The sequence below is a fragment of the Chenopodium album genome, chromosome 5, assembly GCF_948465745.1.
Source record: "Chenopodium album chromosome 5, dcCheAlbu1.1, whole genome shotgun sequence".
NCBI lineage: Eukaryota > Viridiplantae > Streptophyta > Magnoliopsida > Caryophyllales > Amaranthaceae > Chenopodium > Chenopodium album.
Window position 1 is genome coordinate 69169299 of NC_137838.1, and position 23650 is coordinate 69192948.

The 23650-nt window shown below is 33.6% G+C and overlaps 1 protein-coding gene and 3 pseudogenes across 1 annotated transcript; 2 read left to right on the forward strand and 2 right to left on the reverse strand.

Annotated features, from left to right (window-relative positions):
• Positions 1-2383: 2383 nt before the first annotated feature.
• Positions 2384-3523, reverse strand: LOC145630928 (cytosolic sulfotransferase 13 pseudogene; annotated as a pseudogene).
• Positions 3524-10447: 6924 nt separating this feature from the next.
• On the forward strand, positions 10448-11190 carry LOC145633067 (spermidine hydroxycinnamoyl transferase-like; annotated as a pseudogene).
• A 5013-nt stretch (positions 11191-16203) lies between these two features.
• Positions 16204-16930, forward strand: LOC145630929 (18 kDa seed maturation protein pseudogene; annotated as a pseudogene).
• Positions 16931-18410: 1480 nt separating this feature from the next.
• On the reverse strand, positions 18411-22919 carry LOC145632199 (zinc finger CCCH domain-containing protein 14-like). The gene is made up of 3 exons (XM_081684510.1): positions 22620-22919; positions 21486-21534; positions 18411-19716 (listed from the first exon to the last, which is right to left on the reverse strand). The coding sequence occupies exons 1-3, from the start codon at positions 22696-22698 to the stop codon at positions 18957-18959; spliced, it is 888 nt and encodes a 295-aa protein (XP_081540636.1). The 5' UTR covers positions 22699-22919; the 3' UTR covers positions 18411-18956.
• Positions 22920-23650: the final 731 nt, after the last annotated feature.

Genomic DNA, 23650 nt, shown 5'->3' on the forward strand with positions numbered 1-23650 from the left:
AAAAAATTGATATTCTTTATATAGTGTTGTGTTCATATTTTAAATTTCAATATTCATTTTCAAATAATAATTGTTCAAATTCGAGTAGTGTGATGTTCGTATTTATTGATGCTTTTATTATAAAATGGTGTAATGACTCTATTTAAAAACTTCAATGTTTATTTTCAAAAATTATATGTTCAATTCTAATAGTGTCATGTTCATTTTAAATTAAAATGTCCATTTTATAAACAAATAGGTTCAAATTCAATTTATATACAAATAAAGATACAATAAATTGTTTATATGTACATTATAAATAAATGTATGTTGATTTTTACTGTAGTAAATAAATGTTCGTTTGTACTAAATCTTCATAATTAATATATACATATTCAAAATTTGTGATTGTTCATATTTTTTTTACTAGATGTTAAAATTTATAGACGTGATACACCTTATAATTTGAGGAGAAATATTCTACTTGAAAGTGAAGGTGAATGAAATTTCAATCCGTGGCTTTTATGTCACACTGTCACTATTCAATTTTAAAGGATTAATTCAACCAAAACCATAAACTGATTGTTGAAGTCTCAAACTGGTTTATACGCATCATTGTTGAGCTCTATTTGGAATCTACAAAAAGTAGGACACTTTCTCATTTCCAAGTTCTAAAGCCCAGTCGCAACTTTGGGTACATTAAATTATTGGGCCGTCCCATGTTCCCTAACCTTATCTCTACATAAAAAACCAAAATAATAAGTGTCAAACTCAACACTTAACACAAGACAGCAACTCAACAATCCTAAAACGTGTTATCTTCTAAAGCAACACGTCACATATTCAACCCACGTGTCACTATCTCACAATTCTCATGACATCCTTAAATGCTCCTATCCACCGTACTCCAAAATCAACCAACAAAAGAAAGATCAAAAAAGAAAGGAAAATATTCTTGCATTTATCCAAAAATAGAAAGAAAAAAGAGAGACTTAAGCTTTATTTGCTAGTGGAAATGGACGCAATGAAGGAGAAGGCTTCTGACGCAGTTGCGTCAACAAAGGCAGGGGCCGAGAAGGCAAAGGCGACGGTGACGGAGAAGGTGGATCAGATGAAGGGTGATAACGCATTCGATAAGAATGCGGCTACTGCGAAGAAGGAGGCTACTAAGGGCGGAGCCGAGGTTCGTAAGCAGGGGGAACACGCTAAGAATGCGGTCGAGAGGCAGACTAACACTTAGCTGCCTCTTTTAAATCTGATCCGTCTTAGTTACAATAGTTTTTTTTGTTTAATTTCAATTTGGTGTAGTAATATAAGTATCAAGCAAGGTCCGGCCTAGTGAAAAAATGTGACATTGAGAATTGATTCTTACAAAGGGGTGTTTAGGGTAGGGATCTAATCCTTACCCTTTCTATACTTCTAAGGAGTTTTGTTCGTTAACTTAGGTCGGGTTAACCTGTGAGAAAAAGTCGCAATAGTAGAATGTAATAGTTGTTGTAGCAGGCGCATGACCACATACGTTTAGATGTGTAATGCATAGTTCAAACTCTTTAAAGCTTAAATAAAATGTTCTTTTATATTTTCGGTCTCATGTTGAACACTTTTACTTGTTTTTTTGTTACTCAATTCAAAGTAAAAAGAGTTTGATTGTGTTGAAGTTTAATTTGTTTATTCATTCAATATTAAAAGAGAGAGATTGAATAACTTTTGGATCTCGAGGACAATCAAATGTGTAGGTCCAATCTTTGTGGTACAAGTTTATGAAGAATTTTTTTTATTACATTAATTTATTTTACTACTCACTATGTATTTCTAAGAACAGATCAAACTCATTTTGTTAATTTATGCCATTATTTATTTATTTATTTTATTCATCAGTTTATAACCTTTCAAAGTAAACTTCAATTTATAACCATTTAATGAATATAATTAACAAGTTATTCATAAACTTCAGCAACAATATATTGACTACTTTATTGTTGGGGAAGATTATAGATCGAATACTAGTTGTGTTCTATTCACTTGGTTTTTACTTATCATATCTTATCTGAACTTATTAGCCCTTATTATTATCTGAACTTATTAGCCCTTATTAGAATTTATTTTAGCTATAAATTAAATTTGGATCCCCTGATTAACTTTTATCACAACTTATCTAAACTTATCTTATCTGAACTTATTAATGTTTATTTGAATTTATCTAGCTTATTGACCCTGAAATAAATGGAATAAGGTGAATAGAACAGGGGTTAAATTGAAAACGCCTTTTGGATGATAAATTTTACTATCTTTAAATTAACCCTTTTAAGTTGTAAAATTACCTTTTTTTTTTTTATTTACAATCAATAACATAATATTAAGAGATTGGGGTATAAAGCAAGTGGTTAGAGCTTCCTTAAAATAAATAAATAAATAAACAAAAACATTTTTGTTACACGTATAACCTTTATTAGAAAACATTAATAGGATGTATAAACATAGCATCAAGGTCTATATTGTAGATAAAAACAATTAAGGCTTAATCACATTAGTTTGATAGTATGAAGATGAAAAACCAGCCTTCTTAAGTTTATCTTGAATTTCATCAATACGCTTAGCCATTGAAGGAGTCAAGTAATTGGTCCAATCTCCAACCTCCCCTTTCCTAAAGAAAGCCTTGTACTCAAACCAAGGATAAAACATTGTACTCTTATTGACATCCATATCTTTCAAGCTCTTAAGGCTACAAAGCTCTATTATCTCATCTATAACATTTTCTTTCTCCTCCTCCTTCGAAAACGGGTAACCCACAAACTCAGCTAACCTTTTCAAGTGTTCTTTTGGTTCTTTCTTTAACCCTTCATATTCCAAAAACAACACGTTTTGTGGGTTTTTCTTGCTTTCTTTCCAATAACTCAATATGTGATCTTCATAGGGTCCCCAAGGGATTACACCTGAACAAAACTTGTGAACATATTGTTCCATCAATTCCATATTTGGTGTGATTCCCTTACATGATTCAAATTGTAGGTAAAAATGCCAGAGTGAAACAAAGGTGTCAAAAGGGTTTCGACAAATATAAACAATTCGACATTTTGAAGTCTTGATCGAGTCTGGGAGTGATAAATATGGCATGTGGGTAGATAATATTCGAGGTGCGGGTGTTTTAGCTAAGTTTGGTAGATGCTCAATAATTTCCATCTCTAAGTTGATGATTAGGTCGTGAGGATTTTTTGTGTTAAAAGGGTGTTGAGAAAGATTGTTAGACAATGTTTGTCGGTTTACAATAGTAAATAGGAGAGATTTTAGCCATGTTGTACCAGTTTTGGGTAGGCTGGCTAAGACGATATCAGTGTCACGAGCTTGAAAGTGGGTTTTGAATGCGATTACACCCTCAAAAATATGACTTAGGATCCATAGACCTTGATAGAAGTACATAGGCCATACAAACCAAGTTTCTTTTGGGAGGGAGAGTTGTAACTCTTTGATTTCGTCTTCCAATTTTTCTTGGGTATTGGTGTTTGTGGTCTCTGAGGCTGCCATCTAATTAAATATAATGGGTAGATGTTATTAATGGCAAAAGAGTTCGTTCCATTATATAACCATGATTCCTTTAAGGCTAAATCTTACAAATAAAGGAAGATGCAAATGAGTTTTGTTCACATGTCGAAGCTTTAATTTGTATCTAAGTTAAAAAATGTGCGGATCGTAATCCATAACTAAGTCAACTATTCTACTTTGATACTTTTCGTTCTTTTTTTAGTAGTTTGACTTTTGCATTATTTTTGCACATCTTTGTCCATCTTTCGTGATTTAAACATAAGAAAATACAATAATTGAGGTTTTTTCGATTATCTTAAAAATGCTATCCAAATGTCCACTTTTTTTAAAATATAGTCTTTATTTATTACTACTTTAAAAATTATGTGCAACTTTGAGGCTTGACATGAAAACCAATGCAAGAGTTGATATACATACAATCATTGTATGTTGTCCCTACATACAACACCATTAGAAATTTAACACATCATCAAAATAAGGTAGAAAATTATAAGTCAAATATAAATTGAATTTAATGGAACTTGGGCCCATTATTGTAGCCAATAAAAACATGATCAATTATAATTATATGTATGGACCACATACAACAATTGTATGTGTAGTCTTTATCGTGATCTAATGTATTCTAGGGGTATGTAATTAAGGTGGAGAGAGATTGTATAGATAAATAATCAACCACCCACTGCCACCACCAAGAGCAGCCAACACCACCCACACCACCTTCACCAACACCGCCGCCAGCTTCACCACCAACACTACCACCCCCACGAAACTACCATCACTACCAACCCCCACAAAACCACCAGTCCTCCACCACTACCAACCACACAAAACCCATCTATACAAAACCCACTAGCCCCACGAAACCCAGGCACCACTTCGACAAAATACCCCCTCGAAAAAACAAAACCCACAAAAGCCAAGCCACCATTCTCACAAAAACCCCCATAGTTCCGGCGGAAACCACGGCAAAATCATCACCACAAAATCGACAAACCCATCACAAATGAATTTCTTGAAAGTTGAAGAAAGAGAAAGAAGATCTCAAATCTATGAAACCCACTATAAATTTTTTGAAAGTTGATGAGAGAAAACGAAGATCTAAAAAAGATGAAGAGAGATAATGAGATTGAAAGAGGAGAGTGAAAATATGGGGGAAGATGAAGATGGCCGGAGATGAAGATGCAGATGAATGAAGATGATTTTGAGTTTCTTGAATTGAAGATGAAGAGTTGATGAATTAGATTGGGTTGGTTCGTTGGGGTGAAAATTGGGTGAGAATTAGTGATTAACTAGGTTAGTTCCCGTGCCATGCACGGTAATCTTCAATAACCATTATAAAACTATCATTATAATTAGTTTTTATAAACAAAAAAATTTCTAAAAATATAGTTGACAAATTTTGAGGAAAATAAAGGATTACGAAAGATATGTTAGATATTAACAGACGTAGAAAATGAGCAAATTTATGTTAAGAATTTTTTTTATAGCTATATAAATATTTTTGTTAAAGATATGTCAATTTTTTTTTTTATTTTAAGTAATTATATTGTGTAAGGTTATGGAATTTTTGTAAATAAGATTTATTTCTTTAATTGAAATTTATTAAAAAAAAATAAAAAATAAAAAAAACTGAGGACACATCAGAAAATGACACGTGTCACTGCTGGTGTGTCTTTTAGTATATATAGTTATTGATTGATTAAATCTTATTATAGTTAGTAATTTGTGTTTTAGTTTTTTAAGTGAGGGTAAAATTGACATTTGACTTTTTTTTTTACTAAAAGAGGAAAGAAATTTCTTAGTTGCACATAATGTTTAGCGGACAAAAATAGTAAAAGTTGCACATTATATTTAACGGAGGTAGTATAAATTAAAGATATGCATCGTTAGATTTGTACGAAAATACAAGTTTATTACTCCGTACCTTGATAAATAAATTTGGCAAAACTATAAATATATCAATCTTTTTATTATGTAAGGGTTCACAATTGTTGATAAAATTATGAAAATGTCATGTTGACTTAACATTTTTGTTAATTTATGTACGATTTTTCCACTTAATAAACAACGTGATAAAGTGAGGCTCGCTCTAGATTTATGCATTGACAAATGCTTGATAAATAAAAAATTAAATAATAAAATTAGAATTGAGAAAGATAGAAATAATTTTAAAATCCCAATATTGATTGTGTGCCATGTTGTCTTCCATTATGTTTTCAAAATGGTATTATTATTGTTCTTGACAATTGCTTGGAGCTAGCAAAATTTGAGATTTGAGAATGCTGCAATAACTCTTACTGGGAGAGATTTTTTCCAATTGATGATGTATTGATGCAAAATCCCAGACTTAAATTTAGATTTGTTTCAATCTAGTACTCCCTCTGTTCCTTTATATAAAGCCTCTTTCTACCAATTATTGCTCACATAATAAAGAAAAATAGACTTTTAATTTAAGGACGGAGGGAGTAGGTTTTAGCTTATGAGTTTGTAATTGTGTGTAAGTAGATGTTAAGTCCTTGACTGATTTTTATACTCTATATCTCTATCATATACCAAAGTCAAAAGGAGATAAAATAGAGCGGATAATTTAACGGAATATAATAAGGTAGCACTAAATAGCTAAAACTAATAGGGCGTGAAAAAAATATAAACATAATTGATTGCACGTATCAAATATTCGTTAGAAGTCAAAAGTCTTCTTTTATCACTTTTAATTTACTTAATGTGAAGCTGGAACAATACTAATTACAGTATTTTTTTTTTTTTAAGATGATAATGTGTTGTCATTTGTCAAACACAACTTCATATTATTAAACATATAGTTATGTGTCTTTTCTCATTTAACAAAGAATTTGATCTTCGTCCTAAAAAGTCAACAGACTTATATTGGTTATTGTGAAACACAAATATTAACTAATACAATGTCCTTAAATTTCTCCACACTCAATAATTAACTCAAGTGCTCAAATTAAATGTAATTATAGTCACATGGAAGAAAATGGATCAATTATTGAGCGGTCATATTTCCTCTTTTACAAACACAACTCCATAAGCAACATTTAAATACTACTTTCACATTTAAAAAAATAAAAAATAAAAAAAAATTATCATATTAACATTGTCAAAATGTACTTTCTTTGTCATTAAAAGTTCTTATTTTGACATTTTTGTGCAACAAAGATAAACTTTGAAAGAGTGGAGGAATAACAAGCTAAGGGCCTGTTCTCTTCAGATTATTTTGAGTTCAGTTGAGTTCGGTTCAACTTTGATAAGTTTAGTTCAGTGCAGTTCAATTCAGTTCTTAATTTCCTTTTCTCATAAAATATTCAATTCAGTTCAGCTCTAATAAGTTCAATCCAGTTAAATTCAGCTCAATTTAGTCAATCGAAACAAGCCCTAAGTATACTTGAATTAAATAATAAATAAATAAAACAATATACTTTGAATTAGAACACAATTATACTTCAAAAGACAAGGTTTTTTTTATCTCCTTCGAAAAACAAGGTGTTCTCTCTGCTTGGAATAGTATTATGTTATATAGAGTCACGATTTATACTGATTACTCTTATTCAGGATATAAATTTGTCACAAGAATTTTATTTCTTCAAAAATTACGAAGCGACGACGGATCCACTTAAAAAGTTGTATGAGACAAAGAATCGAGAATGAGTCGAATTGTGTAATACCTATTGTATGTATTTAGATTCTTAGTCCTTCCCCATTTATTTCTTTTTTGATTTTGTTAAATCTATTTCTTTGTCGTTAATCCTGAATTGTAAATGTTGTAGCCTGTAGGGTTTTAATCAATGATAATTAGTGTTCTTTGGGACATATTAATTAAAAAAATACACACACAAAAACATATGATCAATAGCATTAAAATTGAAGTTAATTACATACTACTTCCAACCCTGGATATCTTACCCATTTTTTTGGGCACTACATTTGTAAATAGAAACACTTGAATTTACTTTGTATAGATTAAAGGAAATGGAGGAAAAAAGAAGGGAAAGGCATGGGAGGGATGGATTATCATCCATTTATAAGGGTGAAAGTTTAGGGGCCGTTTGGTTGGGGGTATTCAACAAAGGGAATGGGAATCAACTACCATGAATCCCTTTATTGATGTTTGATAGACAAAATCAATCATTCCCTTTACCCCTCCCATTACCCCATTTTCCTCTATTTTCATTCCCCACCCCTCCCAAGGGAATCCCTCAAACCCCCAAATTCCTTTTCACCCAACTACCTTGACCAAATTTCTAACTACCTTGACCACTCTTAAAAACACCAACGGACTACCGACGCCACCGCCTAGCCACCATACAGCCACCCTGACACCACCAGAACCACCGCCTAGCCACCCTAACACCATCAAAACCACCGCATAGCCACCATCCACCCACCAGAACTACCACCTGAACCACCGCTAACCACCATAACATCGCCGACGCCCCTGCCGCCACCATCCAGCCACCATCAAAACCACCTAAAACCAACATTCACCACCGAAACCACCCAAATCCCCTCGGAAAAAAAACCCATCTTCCCCAAATTACCCAACTTCATTCGAATTAACCCTCACCCACCACATTCACCACACATTACCCACGAAATCACCACACCCACCATGAAAACCACTATAAAAACCACCCCAAAACCCACCCAAAAAGCCTAACCATCTCAACAAAAAAAACCATAAACAACCCTCAAACACCCAAAAAAAACAACCTATGAAACTCTATTAACAATCAACCTAGTAGATCTATCAAACAAATCACTTAAAAAGAGAGAGAAAAGGGACAACATCAACAATTAGAAGGAAAAGGGGCGGCGACGCGGTGGACGAGGGAGGGCGGCGACGCGGTGGACAAGGGGAGTAGGTCGCCGGCAGGGAGGGGTAGGGACAAATGAAGTGGGTGGGGGATCTCGGCGCCGCTGGGGGGAGGGGGTTGGAGTTGGTTGTTGGCAGTGAGTTGGTACTTCCATGTGAAGTTCCATTTCATTCCCTTTCTCCTTTGTGAGCAAACAACCTATAATAAATAGGGGAGTTGCTTTCCATTCTCCCTCTTTCCCTTTCTCTTAGTCATTCCCTTTCCTCATGGTGAACCAAACGGCCCCTTAGTGTGGATTATATTATAGCCAAAACTGAATTCAAATCGAATTGATTCGGTTTTGGATTTCTCAAATCGAATCCAAGTCGAATTACGATTCGATCCAATCCAAACCAAACCGAATTATTTTGGATTTTCAAATTAGCATTCAATCCAAACCGAAATTAGTTCCCTTTTTCGCAACAATATTCAAACCTGAAACCCGAACTTCACCCAAAAAATCCGTGCAATCATTCAACCTTTTCTTGTTAAATACATTCACTTTTAGTATCCACTAACAACGTCAAAGAAATTGAGAAAGGATGGAGAACTAGAGAAGATGTGGCAAATGAGGGTGTCGGTAGATCGAATTGTGAAATGAAGGAGAAAGTGAGAAAATGTGATGTGAGCGGTGAGCCATGACTTTCTTAAGAGAGTGAAATACTGACAAAGGGGAATTTGAGAATTAGGGTTTTATATTTTGGTTTATATATGAAAGGTTAAAATGGGTTGGGATACATTGTTAAAGAAATGATATGGGTTTAGTGTAATGAGTAAAAATTTTAGTTTGTAATTTGTCTTTCGTTTTTTTTTTAATCCCAAAACCAAATCCCAACCGTAATTCATATTATTTTAATTTTTACAAACTGTTTAAATTCGAATTATTAGGGTTCGTTTGGCATTGTTGTGGTTTTTGTTTTTTGGTTTTTTGTTGTATAAAAATATATGATATATGTCACATAATGAATAAAAAATTATTTAAACTTATAAAAATCATAATAATTTTTAAAACTGACAAAAAAAGTGGAAACACTTTTTTCTTGTTTCCTGTTTTTGGTTTTTAGTTTTTAAAAAAAAGGAAACTAAAAACCAAAAATGATGTCAAACAAGCCCTTACTAATTAGGTTTGGTTTGGTTTAAATCTGAAACACTTTCACCCCATTCATTTGTATAGTAAAAGAGAAAGAAAGGGAATTGTAAAGGAGAGAAATAGAGGGATTAAATTGTAATAAAGTGATCTCTTGAATAATTGAGAGATTTGAAAGGAAAACTCATCTATCTTCCTTTCTCTTCTCTTTTATTCCCTCCCTCCCTTTCTTTTCTTTCCATTTCTTTAACCAAACACACCGTAGATTTCTATATATACCTAAGCTAGCAATTCCTTACACACAGAAAAAGAAATGAATTTAATATATATATATATATATATATATATATATATATATATATATATATATATATATATATATATATATATATATATATATATATATATATTTTTGACAGGATCTAAGCAAACACCTAAGGTCAGCAGGTGCCTCAATTCCTAGCTTGGACTGCTAAGTCATGGGCATCTTGTATGACCTGTCTAGAAACATAATACTACCTCCATTTCATATTATTTGCAACGATGATTTGACATAAATTAGAAAGAAGAAATGTCTAATCGTTGCAAATAATATGAAACGGAGGTAGTTTTATTACAAAACATAAACAAACTACCCGTCAAGCGAATTTCCTTTAAGAGATGATGCAATTGTACCGGCCCTGTTGATGGTGATCTTAGGAATTGTATCGCAAACAGGCAATCTGTTTTCACCTGGATTTCCTGTAGGTGGTTTGCATGACACCATTCCAACGCCAAAAGGATCCCTCTAAATTCTGCATGAAGAGGAGATGTACTCACATAAAACAAAGAGTCCACCTCTCCCAATGATGGTCCCCTCATCAGTTTCTCTGTAGATCCATCTGAAACCGCTCCTGGGAGTTCTTATTCAACACATTTATACAATGCGGTTTCCATCTTGAATTTATAACTTCAAATGGACTATATGGCAGAACTTGATCATGTCTCAGTCGTTACACATGCATACCATACATACTTCTATGATAGACCAATTCAACAACATTGGTGTGATCCATCAACCAACAAAGTCATCAATACTCTTAAAAACTCGTTGAGTCGGGCCTTGGTTACATTTTACCCTCTAGCTGGCCGGTTGAAATGGATAGGAGGAGGACGAGTTAAGCTCGTGTGTAATGCAAGGGTGCGGAGCTCATTGAAGTAGAGTCTACCATGAAAATCGCGGATTTTGGTGATTTCTACCAATTCAAGACCTTCCTTTATTAGTTGTGCAAGTCACTAAATTTGCATGTGGTGGGCATATCATTTTACTAGGGAATGGGCAAGGCTTGCTCGAGGCGAGCCCTTAGAGGTTGCACCTTTCCTAGATCGGCGTATCCTACAATCCGAAGATGATGTAGATGGATCCATAACAAGGGAAATTGATGATGGTGGAAGCATGAAACATTTTAGGCAAGTTGGTATAGGCAAAAAGGGTGATAATGTGACTCCAATTTTCAAACTTGTTACAAATGATGAAATTGAACGTCTCAAAGAAGCTGCTAATAATAGCAACAACAGAAAATTAAGTCTTCCATATAGTCCATTTGAAATTATAAGTTATAACGGCTTATGTATACCACCTTATTAATTGTTGTTGATGCACGACGTCGTATGGATCCACCATTGCCATGAAGGTACTATGTACTTTGTATTATCGTTGACTTCTAAGAGATAGAAACTTCATTATAGTAACATAGGTAGCACATACATAATATTTTATTGACTTGTATGTTATTTTATACTCCCCCTTGCATTAATAAGTGTTATATTTTAACTGGCTCATAGTTTTAATTTGATAATTTATCGACTTAAGTCAAATAAGAGGTGATTAGGTATAGTTAGAGTATTTAAAAAATTGTAAAACAAAGATAGTGGGGATAATAGCTTATTGAAAAATAATGAATTTTAGAGGGGGGGAAAATAAGAGGTAAGTTTGACCGGCACATAGTTTTAGGCAATTTAATTGACTTAAATAAAATAAAAGGTAAGTGGGGTAGTTAAAGTATTAAAATTTGTAAAAGAAAGATAGTGGAGTTAATAGTTGATTGAAAAGTAATGAATGTGAGAGGAAAGATATAATTAAAAAGTAGTAGTGGCCATGGGTTTGGGTGGGGACAATGAGTGGAGAGAGATATAATATTTTAATATAACTTTTTGCCAAAAAATGAAGTGTAACACTTAAAAAAATACGACCGGTAATGGGAAGTGTAACACTTAAAAAAAACACCGATGAGGGAGTAATGAATTTGGATATAAACCATGAAAGGAGAAAGATACAAGGTTTTTTTTTTAAAAAAAAAAAAAAGGAGAAAGATACAAGGTTGAATCCAGTTTTATCTTTCTCCTAATCATATCATATAACTAATATATAAAGCTAAACTTTTAGTCAGGTCACGAAATAGCGACACTTGACATTTCAACTTTTCGCCAAGTGTCGTGCCTTTTCGCCAAATGTCGTGCCACGTTGGATATACTTAGATAGACTTCATAAAATAAATTAATTAGTTTAGATTTCAATTTTCAATCAAATTTGGATAGAATTTTAGAATAAAATTGTTAGTTGAGAGTTTTATTTTCGATAAAATACCAATATTTCATAGGTATAAATTGAAGGATTTTTTGTGAAAAACTACTTTTTATATACAACTTTTTGTGAAAAACTACCTTTTAAAAAAATTGTTGTAAATGACTACCTAGTTTTTAAAAAATGTTGTAAAAGACTACCTATTACCGGAATCTGGTCGTTGACTTTTGTCGCCGGCGTTGACCACCCATGTGTCAGTCACATGACCTTTAAAAACTTTTTTTTCTTTTTTTTTCTATGCACCACCATCTACACCACCACCCCACCACCACAACACCTCAACCCACCTCAAAATAAACACCCCGGCCTACACCCTCACGCATCCCAAAACCAACACAACCCCACTTGAAACCACCTCCAGCTTGTCGAATCTAACACATCCAATTAAGCCCACACTACTTCGCAAGACCGCGATCCTCACAGCAGCATCTTCCCTTTCTCATAGCAACACACATTTCCACGCCATCACCGCACCACCACCCTCTATCTCTACCTCTTGACGCCACCAACAATAACACCAATTCACACCATTAAGCTGCAAGTAGCAGCCATACTAACCACCATCCCAACCACGGTACACTAACAACAATCAAATTCAAAAATTAATTATTGTAAATTCCTCTCACAAACTTCAAACTTCCCTAAATTCAAACTACAATTGCACTAGTCTCTGGAAGGAAAAGTCATCACACCTACATCATATTTACAATCGCAATCAGATCAATTCATAAAAACACAATTGCTTTAAACATTCAATTTTCGCATATACCCAACAATTGAAAATGGGGTTTGCACAAATTAAGCAAGATAAACATGGATTTAAGGAAAACTTACAATAATTGGAAGGAAATTCAACAGATTGGGGCTGAATTGGAGAAGAAATCGAGAAATTAGGGTTCTAGAGTTACAAAAAGGGGCTGAATGGGAGGAATTCGTGAAATTTGGGGGGAAATGGGTGGGAAAAGGGTCATTAAAGGGCACGTGCTACTCACATGACTTAGTCAACGCCGGCGAAAAAAGTCAACGACCAGATTCCGGTAATAGGTAGTCTTTTACAACATTTTTTAAAAAAGAGGTAGTCATTTACAACATTTTTTTTAAAATGTAGTTTTTCACAAAAAGTTGTATATAAAAGGTAGTTTTTCACAAAAAAATTCTAAATTGAATTATTATTTTATTCTAAAAAAATATTAGATTATAACTCCATTTCATATGTATAAATTGAATTATAATTTTATTCAAAAAAAATATATTAGATTATAACTCTACAAAAAAAATACCAATATTATTATTAATCATTTACATGCCTACTACATAGTTTAAATTGTTACAAAAGCACATCAATTCCAAACGAATTTTGTATTAGAGATATATTTTGAAATTTGAATAAAGATTTAAAATTTATCTCAAAATTTAATAAACAAACCGGACATTGCACGGGGCACAAAACTAGTATTAAAATATAGTTTTTTGCCAAAAAAAAAAAGTATAACACTTATTAAAATACGATCGCAATATTGGTAAGTGTAACACTTATATTTAAACACGAAGAGGGTATTATTTTATTGATATATATAAGGGGTTTTTTTTAAATGAATATTGATGTATTAAGGTAGATCTAGATGTGATAAAATATAGTCATGTAGGATAATCTATATCTATACTTAGTATTTAAAAACACAAACCATTATCCCCATCAAGTCACATGTTTATTTTATTTTTCACCAACGCCAAAAAAAAAAACACTTTAAATAAATACATGTATGAATGTTGTTTGCATGGTTCACTTTTCCCAGCTTAATATCTTCTACAATTACATTCATTTTTCACCCCTTCTTCTCCTTTATAAGCTATTTGTTTTCCAATAAAAATATATTATGAAATAAAAATTTGTATTGTATATATATCTATAAACAACCCGTGCATTACACGGGCTAGAAGACTAGTTAAATCTAATTTATGTCCATACTCACAATTCATGGCCTAAATACAAACTAACACGCATTGTGTTTAGATAGAGCGAGAGAAATGGAAATAGTGTGAGGGATGTCTCAAGTGGTTAAAGCTTCCCTTCCTATTTCAAGGAATTATGGGATTGATTCTCATTATTCGCCGTTATGGCTCTCTAAAAACAAATACACACACAAGATAAGAAGTGGTGAACCATCCTTTTTTGGATATCTAATGCATGGAGAGAATTGAAAAAATCCATTTTCCTTCTCCCTTTAATAAATTAGATCCCTCCATTATTGATGGGCTACTTAAGAGATTACTTAAGTGGGGTTATTTAAAGGATTACTAGAGGGATTAATAATGTGGTACCCTGCCGGATCGTGAGCTCGCCACACCAAAAACGCACTGTAAAGAGATTATAGACCCAAGGATCAACAACTTATAATATTCATCGATTTGGCACATAATATCGTGTAAAATCCTAATTGGGACAGCCATGCAATTGAAGGGAAAAATGCCATAAATAGATAGATATGTACGGCTGCAAACTCCAAGATACAAACCTGACATACATAGCCATGATAATATTTTCTGATACAAAAGTAAAGGATCAGTTAATCAGCTGCGTGCGCCACGTCTTGATTAAAATTCTACACGTATTAACGAAATCGGATCTATATCATATTATTCCAAACCTACCTTCACAATCCTTTAAAATATTAACAAATGCATGCTTTCTAACTCTTACAACCGTATTTTGGCTAAGACTTTAATTTAACCTTGTCCTCCCTTAAGATTGTCTTGGTAACTTAGAGTTAGAGTTTATCATCACTCGACTGTATTTTACATATTTGTTATCCTCTCACTTTAAGTATTTGAGTATTATTCACAATCTATCTAATCAAGATCATCATTCATCTTGGATTCCTTCTTGTCCTTTATCAGTACATCTCTCAATTTCTAACAGAAACAGATCAACAAATTATATTGCGTCTCTGGATTACTCTACTCCGACTCATTAGGATATCTACTCCGACGACCCATTAAGATATATACTGATTTATTGTTGGGTAACAAGTTTTTATATTTTTTTACTACAAAATAGGATAGGAACGGTTTTGTGAGAAATGAGAAGACAATTCTAATCTAGTTTTTTCCTATATCTAGCTTAAAAAATAAATTTAAAAACCTATCTATTATAAATTTATAATATTACTTTATGTTAAAATATGACTGGAATCTATGTATCTAAAAAAGATTATATAACTCACCAAAAGATCATCGGGGTCTATAGATAGGAGCACTAAGAGTCTGTTCTTATTTACTAAACTGAACTGAACTAATTGGAGCTGAATTGAACTGAACTGAAAATAAGCTAAACTGAACTGAACTGAAAATAAGCTGAAAAGAACAGGTCCTAAATCTAGTTTGTGGATGAAATAACAGTTTTCAATGATGTATTATTGTTATTAGTAAATAATTATGGCTGAAAAACTATATAATATTTTCTATTCTACCAATGTGATACTTCCTTCCCAACATCAAGCTAGCTTCATATATTACCTTTGTTAAATATTATGTGTAACTTTAAAATATTTTATATCTTACAAATAATACCCCAAAATTACACATAATAATTAACGAAGGTATTATGTGTTAATATAGGACTACCTTCAGTGACACATCTATTACAAAGACTTCTCTAAATCTCTAACAATTATCTCATTGAAGCTCTTGTTCGTATAAGCATATCACTACAAACAGAAGACAAATAAATGTACACTTCCATTCCATGCTCCGATCCAACCCATGCACGGTGTAGTTTGAAGCAAAAAAGGAGCAATAAAAACCCAAACTCCTAAGCCAAGTTGCCCACGTTTATACATATACATACATTGATACATATCCATTAAAGCTCTAAAAGAGGAATAGAAATCTAACAAGTGCATAACAAGTTCCTTAGCTCAACACGTACTTTAACACGTGGAGCTCTCTAGTTCTAACCTTCATGTAACCCAACACGTGTCCCTTTCACACTTCCTAAAAACCCCATTATATAAGGACAACCATCTTACCTTATTTAGTCATAACAATACCAATTTCACAACCATAAAAAGAAAGCTCATAATATACATAAACGTCGTTGTAACACACAAAAAAAAAATCAAAGAGTGCAATAATTTTCAGGCAGTTAGTTTGATCCAAATCCAAGATGCAGACAGGAAAGAAAGCAGTGGAGTCCGTCAAGGAGACGACCGCGAACATCGCGGCGTCGGCGAAATCAGGGATGGACAAGACGAAGGCGACGATGCAAGAGAAGGTCGATAAAATGAAAGCCAATGATGAGTACGACAAGGCCTTGGCCACCGAGAGGAAGCAGGAGCGCTTGACCGAGGCCGAGCTTCAGAAGCAGCAGGCTATGAGCCATAATGCTGCGGAGAAGAATGCCAAGACTGCTGCTGCCGGAACTGGAACTGGAACTGGAACCGGTTTATTTGGTAGTAGTGGTGGTACTCATACTACCACCACTACTACTGGGTCTCACACTCACTCCACCACTGGTACTACTGGTCTCCCCACCGGGACTCACCAGATGTCCGCTATGCCCGGACATGGTACTGGTGAGCCTGCCGGTGGGTTTGTTGAGCAAGGGACTCATGCTGTTGGGGCTCACCCTATTGGTAGGGGGGCTAGGACCGCGGCCACGAATCGGCAAACTGGTGGAGGGGCTAACACCGGAACCGGATATAATGTTTGATTAGCTAGGAAGTTGTTTTTCATAGATTGGTGTGGTGTGAGTGACATTTTCTTGTATTTTTAGAAGAGGTGTGTCACGTTTTCATGCTTTTTAGTTAATGTTTGGTGTATCTAGGTATGTATTTTGATGTTTATCTAGCATAATCTGAGTATTATGTTTTGTTTTGTTGTTTTTGGTATGAAATAAAATAGAGAAAAAAAAAAAAGGTTTCCTTTGGCTTGTAATTCATAAGTTCATCACCACCTATGTTAGTTTTGAAATTTAGAGTCATTTCACTCCACATGATTGTTCTAATTGCTTTAATTAGCTACTTTGATTTGTAATGTAATGCACAATAAAAGTAATAAGGTTGGCTTGGCTTCACGAATCATGATGATTAATTAGCCCTTGTTAAAGAGTCAATTTTGTAGAGTACCAGTCACTTTATTTTTAATTTTTGGTACTGAAAAAGAAACAAATTATATATTTCATTTTGTTGCTTTTTAATCTTTACACTTGACCATTTTTGTTTTACAAAGAGATTCCAAATATTAAGATATGGAGTATAAAAGAAGAATGTATAACTTTTTCCGATTAATTAACACCTTCTAATGGTTGGGCTTGGACCTCATTTGGCATGATGAATGGACCAGTTCGAACAAAAGTGGACAATAACAGCCAAATAGTTCATATTGGGCTGAATATACCCAAATAATAGGGGAACTATATGGGTAATACCCAAACATAGGTTATCTAACCTTTCAATATAGAAATTAGTGGCCTGGATAATTTGTAATATTGTTCTTTTAACAATTTGTTTTGATTCGTATTGTTTTGTTTCTTTGCATCTTTGATTGTTTGGTTGTAAAATGTTCTTCCTACATTACACGCTTACACTCTTCCATTGTATATCGTATGTCAACTTGTCAAATGGCCATCCCATTATTTGCGTAAAAGCGATCAATGTAATTGACATTTAGAGTTCAAGACAGAGAACCCCTTAACTGAATATGGCAAGTTGACGCTAGGGATTGTATATTAATGTCGCTGTAAAAACGTTAACATATTTTTTTATTTAATCTTTTACAAAAACTTCATTTAACAAAACTAGTAGCACAACCTGAAGTCAAACTAATAATGTTTGTGAGTACATGCTCAACAATGTTTATAGCTAGTATTTTTTATCTTACAACAACCATTACGTAGAACGTACATCAAGGTCCAATTTATTGGTACCATAGAAGATCAAGTCAGGTAAGTTTAGATCAAGTAAATGAAAGTTCTGGTTTGAGCAAGTATTTTCACTGTAATTTAAGCACATAACATTGAAACATCAAGTCATGTCTACATATATTTAACAAGCTTCTATCCGTGTGTTCAGTTAGCAGGTGTATTGAGAACCAGTAATTTCAAACAGCATATCAACATAAACATTCAAACAACACATCAGAAGCAAACATGCTCTCTCTAGTCTCTACATTTTGCTAACAAAAACCAGAGCGGTTAGCGCAGCAAAAACAACACATTGATTAGTCCTAAAAACACAAGCTTTTCCAAAGCTTCGCAACTGCATAAGCTGCTCACATATAAGCCATGAACATGGATTCCACACAATTTAAATAAATTAACTTTCATTGCATCCACTACGTGCTGATGAATGTGCAAGTAGATCAAGTACGATCATGAAAATAGAGATTTAGCGGCTAAATATATTCTAAACATACACTAGGCCAATGAAAGGAGTCGACAGTCTATGGTCATGACATAGCTATTCCAAAAACAGTGCAAATACAGCCTGTGTCTGATTGTACTCTGATGACAGCTCTAACGTGAATTACAACACCATGCAGCAATTTACCTTCTGTCTATCTTCTCTTGACAGTAATTAGTTGAATGTAATGACCAGCCATTACCTCCCATGTTTAGCAGAATTCTATCTATTAGAGGTGGGAAAAGCAAACAAGTATCGTCCAACCACAAAACCTAAGGAAAACAAACTAGTAATGACAAGCAGCAAAGAAGCCATCTCTAGGAATCATTGAACCTCATTTTACTAAAAAGAGTCTAGATTGGATTAGCCATATTCAAGATTAAGAGCTTCACAAACCCATCATCATGAAGACTGAAAACCCAACAAACAAAATTGGGATCCGCAAAGACTCATACTCCAGACTTCCGTAGCTCGGCAGCCCCATGAGCAAAGTGGCACTTATCTCCAAAAGTACATGAACCTTTTGTAAAGTTCTCACAAAGCTTGGTCCTATAATTAGTTGAGAAAGGTCCATGGGGTGCAGGTCCTCCAGGAGCCTTGTTAAAGGGAGTATTTGCACTGACACTTGCTACAAGATCATGTACCATTTCACTCGCCAACTTGATCTGATCAAAGGTTCCTTCAAGTTCAATGTTCCTCTTGTTTGAATCAGAATCATGATCCCGAATCGAAAGCTTCACACCTGTTTGACGGCAAATCTGTTTCGAGTTCACACCGCTCTTACCAATGATGGCCCCAGCTAAGGAGGCATCAACACTAATCTTAGCAGTTGCTGATTCGCCAAAGGCACCAAGACCAGCGGGAACAGGTGGCTCATGTCGCCCAGAAAAGCGTCCATGCATCGGATGACCCCCCCTAGCACGAGGATCATCAAAGGATGGTGGAGCAACAGGTTTATTAAGTTCCCACTCACCATGGGCAAAATGGCATTTATCGCCATATTTGCACCCTTCAGCAGAGTTGAATTTGTTGCACAGGCGGGTTTTAGCGCCAGGAGCAGAGCCGTTGTGTGACTGTGGAGGGGGTTGTGGTGGTGGTGGAGCATTTCTTGACATGGGCGGAAGGTTCATCAACTGAGCAACAGCATTGTAGCCACCAGAGACATGGTGCAGAAAGTGGCAATTTTCTCCAAATGGGCATCCAGATGTACTGCAACACAATAAGATTCAGTAGCTAAATTAAAGTTCCATATGATATATGTTAGAGGACCACATAAAACAAAGTAGTCCTCGTCTAAAAGCAGTCTCCTGTAAATAGAGTGGGGATCCTTTCCCTACAGCAACAGCACACAATTATTAAGCTAGCATGAAAGTGCAGGAGCCAATACCAACTGATTCAGACCAAAGTTTTCACACCCTCTACAGAATCAAGTACAAGCACTTCTTCCAGGGGGACAAGGATACCAAAAAGGTGCTAGAAAATAATATAGCACATCTTGATTAACAAATGGAGAGACTATTACAAAAAAACTAAAATTGAATCCACACAATTGAACAGAAAATTCATTTCAGAAGAATACAGCCAGACAAAACATCTACTTCAACATGGTTAACCAAAAATATAACTTGATTGAACCCACATTAATCAACCAAAGTAAGCTAAAATCCAGTGAGACTACTAACATAAGAAAATTGTTTCTAAAGATCAACTGTGATCAGATAAACTAAAGTTGACAAGTAATACTGTCAAGCATACAGGTTACTTTCCCCAATCAAGTACATCACTATAGACATCAAGCAACTTTGGATCAGTAAAGCTACAAAACAAATTCAATATACCATATATGACCTAAAAGATTTCAATTTCGAACCTAATTCCTTGAGATACAAGGTTTAATTCACCTTCAAGTAACTTCCACTCCATAACAACATGGTCTTCTTACAAGGAAGCCACATAGTTCATTCAATTCATTTTCTTCTCTATCATATTACATAATTCTTTTTTACAACTAAAAGCATACTTTCAATCACAAAATGAAATTATACATTTTCCTTACTGTCAAGGTGGAGAAGCAAGAGAAAGCTAGTATAAGTATCACAAGGCAAAGTATATTCATATCACATAGCTAAGTGAGAATGACATCAATAAATAATCCAAAACGTTATCCCTGAAAGGCTGAATGACTGAACCTGAACAAGGATAGGCTACTTCTTGCACCACCTGAATAGATCACACTCATTTTTATTATGAAATTATATCCATTTTTATTATCTCTAAAGCCCGCAGTAATATGTTTGAATTGAAGACTACATTAATGAGAGCTATAAACTTGGTGAAATTAAGAAACATAAATATGTACCCAAAATTTTCCAATCAAAATCTTCAACATCGTGAGCAACAAACATACTCATTAGTCTCAGAACCAATGCACTATAAACTAATTTCCATTAAAATTAGCTAAATTCTCACAAAGAAAAACCCAAGTTCATGTTACAGAAATGATAGCCAAATAAGCAGAAACAGTAAACTCATAATGCAACTGGAACAGGCGTATAGAGGTCTCCAGAAATCAGAAAAATGAAAATGAAGCTAATCTAGTCAAATATTCTTCTAACAATAGAAGCAAAATTAGTTGGTTAAATACTATAGATTATAAAAACAAAAAAAAAATAGTAAAAACCCCAATCATAGAGGCAGAAAATTAATGTGCATTGCATCTTAACTTGAAAAATAACAAGATAAAAGAAATGTAGAAGAATGAAGATGCTACATGAAAGACAACAAGAAATTTAAAAGCATTGACAATAGCAAAGAGAATGAGAGATTAATAGAATGAAGATGCTACATAACTTGCATGCTTAGTAATTTATATATTTATGGACCGTAAAATCTGTTCGATTGGACAAGTTAATAACCAAAACATTTTAGAAACGATACGCTATAATGTTGATATTTATTAAATAGATAAAGATATGAACCTGAAGAACTTGGTGCAAGGCTTTGATTTGCTTCCTATACCATCCGTTTCTGTTACAAAACATTAATTATTTTTTGTGAGTTTTCCTTGCCTTCGTTGTGTTAAAGAAGTTGAAAATAATCAAATACTTAATTGAAGTGACTTTACATGTAATTAATAGAAAATAATAACACACTACTAAACCAAAGCTTCATCACATGAGACACAATTTAACACAAGTTATATGCTCTGGCTAGATAATATGCACTGTAGACCTACGATAGCTTGACTCTATAGTCTATATATTTAAAAGTGTTAGCTTTTCAAATTGCAATTCCCTGCAATGGCTCTAAAGTCTTGTATTTATAAAAATAAATTTGCCTACTTCATTTTTCTCTAAACAAAACAGATAACGATCTTAAAAATCCTAGGCAAAATCAGCATATGCACACAAAATAAACTGCAGGCAATCTATCCTTTGAGCTTGCACACAAATCATTTCACACAAGCCACATACAGGACATTAATCACTTGCATCACACTTCAAAAATATACTACGAGTGATAACACAAATCAGCTAAATTCTACTCCCTCGCTCAAATTTATCACATAACTCACTCATATATATAAATACAGTGGCCAATTATTCTAGTACGTCCCAAAAAAAAAATGTGGCCTACTAAGGTGTGACGGACGAAGTACTAAATACTTCAAAACTACACAAATGTGGCCTATTAGAGTGAAACGGAGATAATACTCCTACATCGAAAAAAATTCAAAATTGCATCCACATGGGCTACTACTAAATAGTAACCCTTTTCCCAAATTAGGTACAAATCACAATAGTGACATCAGTTGGGTAAAACCCCATTCATAATTCTTTCTATACAAAGAAACTCAATTGTACAAAATCCTAAATCAGAGATTTTTCTAATCTAATACCTTTTCACAGAAATGAAAAAAATAAAATCAAAATTATTAAGGTAAAAAATCTATTCATTTCTAACAATAATTCTACCAATTAAATAACAAGAAAAAAATAACCTCTTAGTTCTTGCTTCTAAGTTCAGATCCAAGTCCAGAAACACAGAAAAGCAAAAAAGAAGTTTCTAGAAATTAATTCAAACACTTGAGAAGTTTCTAGAAATGAACAAACCTTGCTTATGCTTCTTAAATCCGCCATTAGAATGAACAGCACCAGCATCGTTGTTCCTTCCTCTCTTTCGGCCGTCCATTTGAAGTTGAATTTTTCGAGCTTTAAACCCAACAAAATTTAAGCAAAAATTACAAATTCAAATACCAAAATTGACAAAACCCTAGATAAAATGGAAAATGATTGAGAAAAATTAAGTGAAAAAATGAAAACCCTAGCAGAACTAGGGTTTAGAGGTTTGGGGAGGAGAGAGAAAGAAAGGTTGAGGAAGAAACGCCTCGAAGAGAGAGAAACTAGGAGACAGAATATTGAGCGCTTGAGGTTGATTTTACAAAAAAAATAATGGATTTTGGATTTTTTTTTTATTATTTTTTTTTTAAGAGTTTTTTAAAAAAAAAATGAAAATATTTGAGGTGAGGAGGTGGAGAGGAAATGCAAATGGAAGTTTTATGGGTTTTTTTTTTCAAAAATAAATTTATAAAATTTCTTCCAAAAAAAAATCTATAAATAAAAGAAGAAAAAGGGAAATTAAAGTCGGTTTGTTTAAAAAAAAAAAACAAAGTGAAAGGGAGGTCACGTGCTATCTTGATTGAGCATATCAAGAATCCAATGGCTGGATTGATGATTTGGGCGTGATGTTATTGGGCGGGTTGTATCACCCAAGCCCGTATTAAGGGTACTACTGTAGTACTTGTTATGTTTTGGTGATTTGGTTGGTTGAGCCAAAAAAAATTAATTTTTATATTTTTGCAAGAAAATTCTAGCAACATTATAATTACTTTATTGATTCTAATTGATCAATTAAAATGTGAGATTAGTCTTTCTGTAAAGATAGAATGCATGAGCTTAAATGCTTAATAAAAGTATGAATTAGAATATAGTAGGCGGATAAAATGTTTGGTTGATCCTGAGAGTTATAAATTCAGATGATACAAGAGGGAGAAATAGATGAAGTACCAAGTAGTAATGTATAGAGGATACAAAAGTTTAGGGCAATATATAATCCATAAGTTTAAAATTAGATTGACTTAAGT

What these genes read in the sequence shown, in the direction of transcription:
- LOC145632199 (XM_081684510.1), bottom strand. Translation starts at nt 22,698, where the DNA reads ATGGACGGCCGAAAGAGAGGAAGGAACAACGATGCTGGTGCTGTTCAT. An exon ending in ATTTAAGAAGCATAAGCAAG is followed by an intron (nt 21,535 to 22,619) that starts GTTTGTTCATTT and finishes GTTTTGTAACAG; the next exon opens with AAACGGATGGTATAGGAAGC. An exon ending in CCTTGCACCAAGTTCTTCAG is followed by an intron (nt 19,717 to 21,485) that starts GTTCATATCTTT and finishes ATTGTGTTGCAG; the next exon opens with TACATCTGGATGCCCATTTG.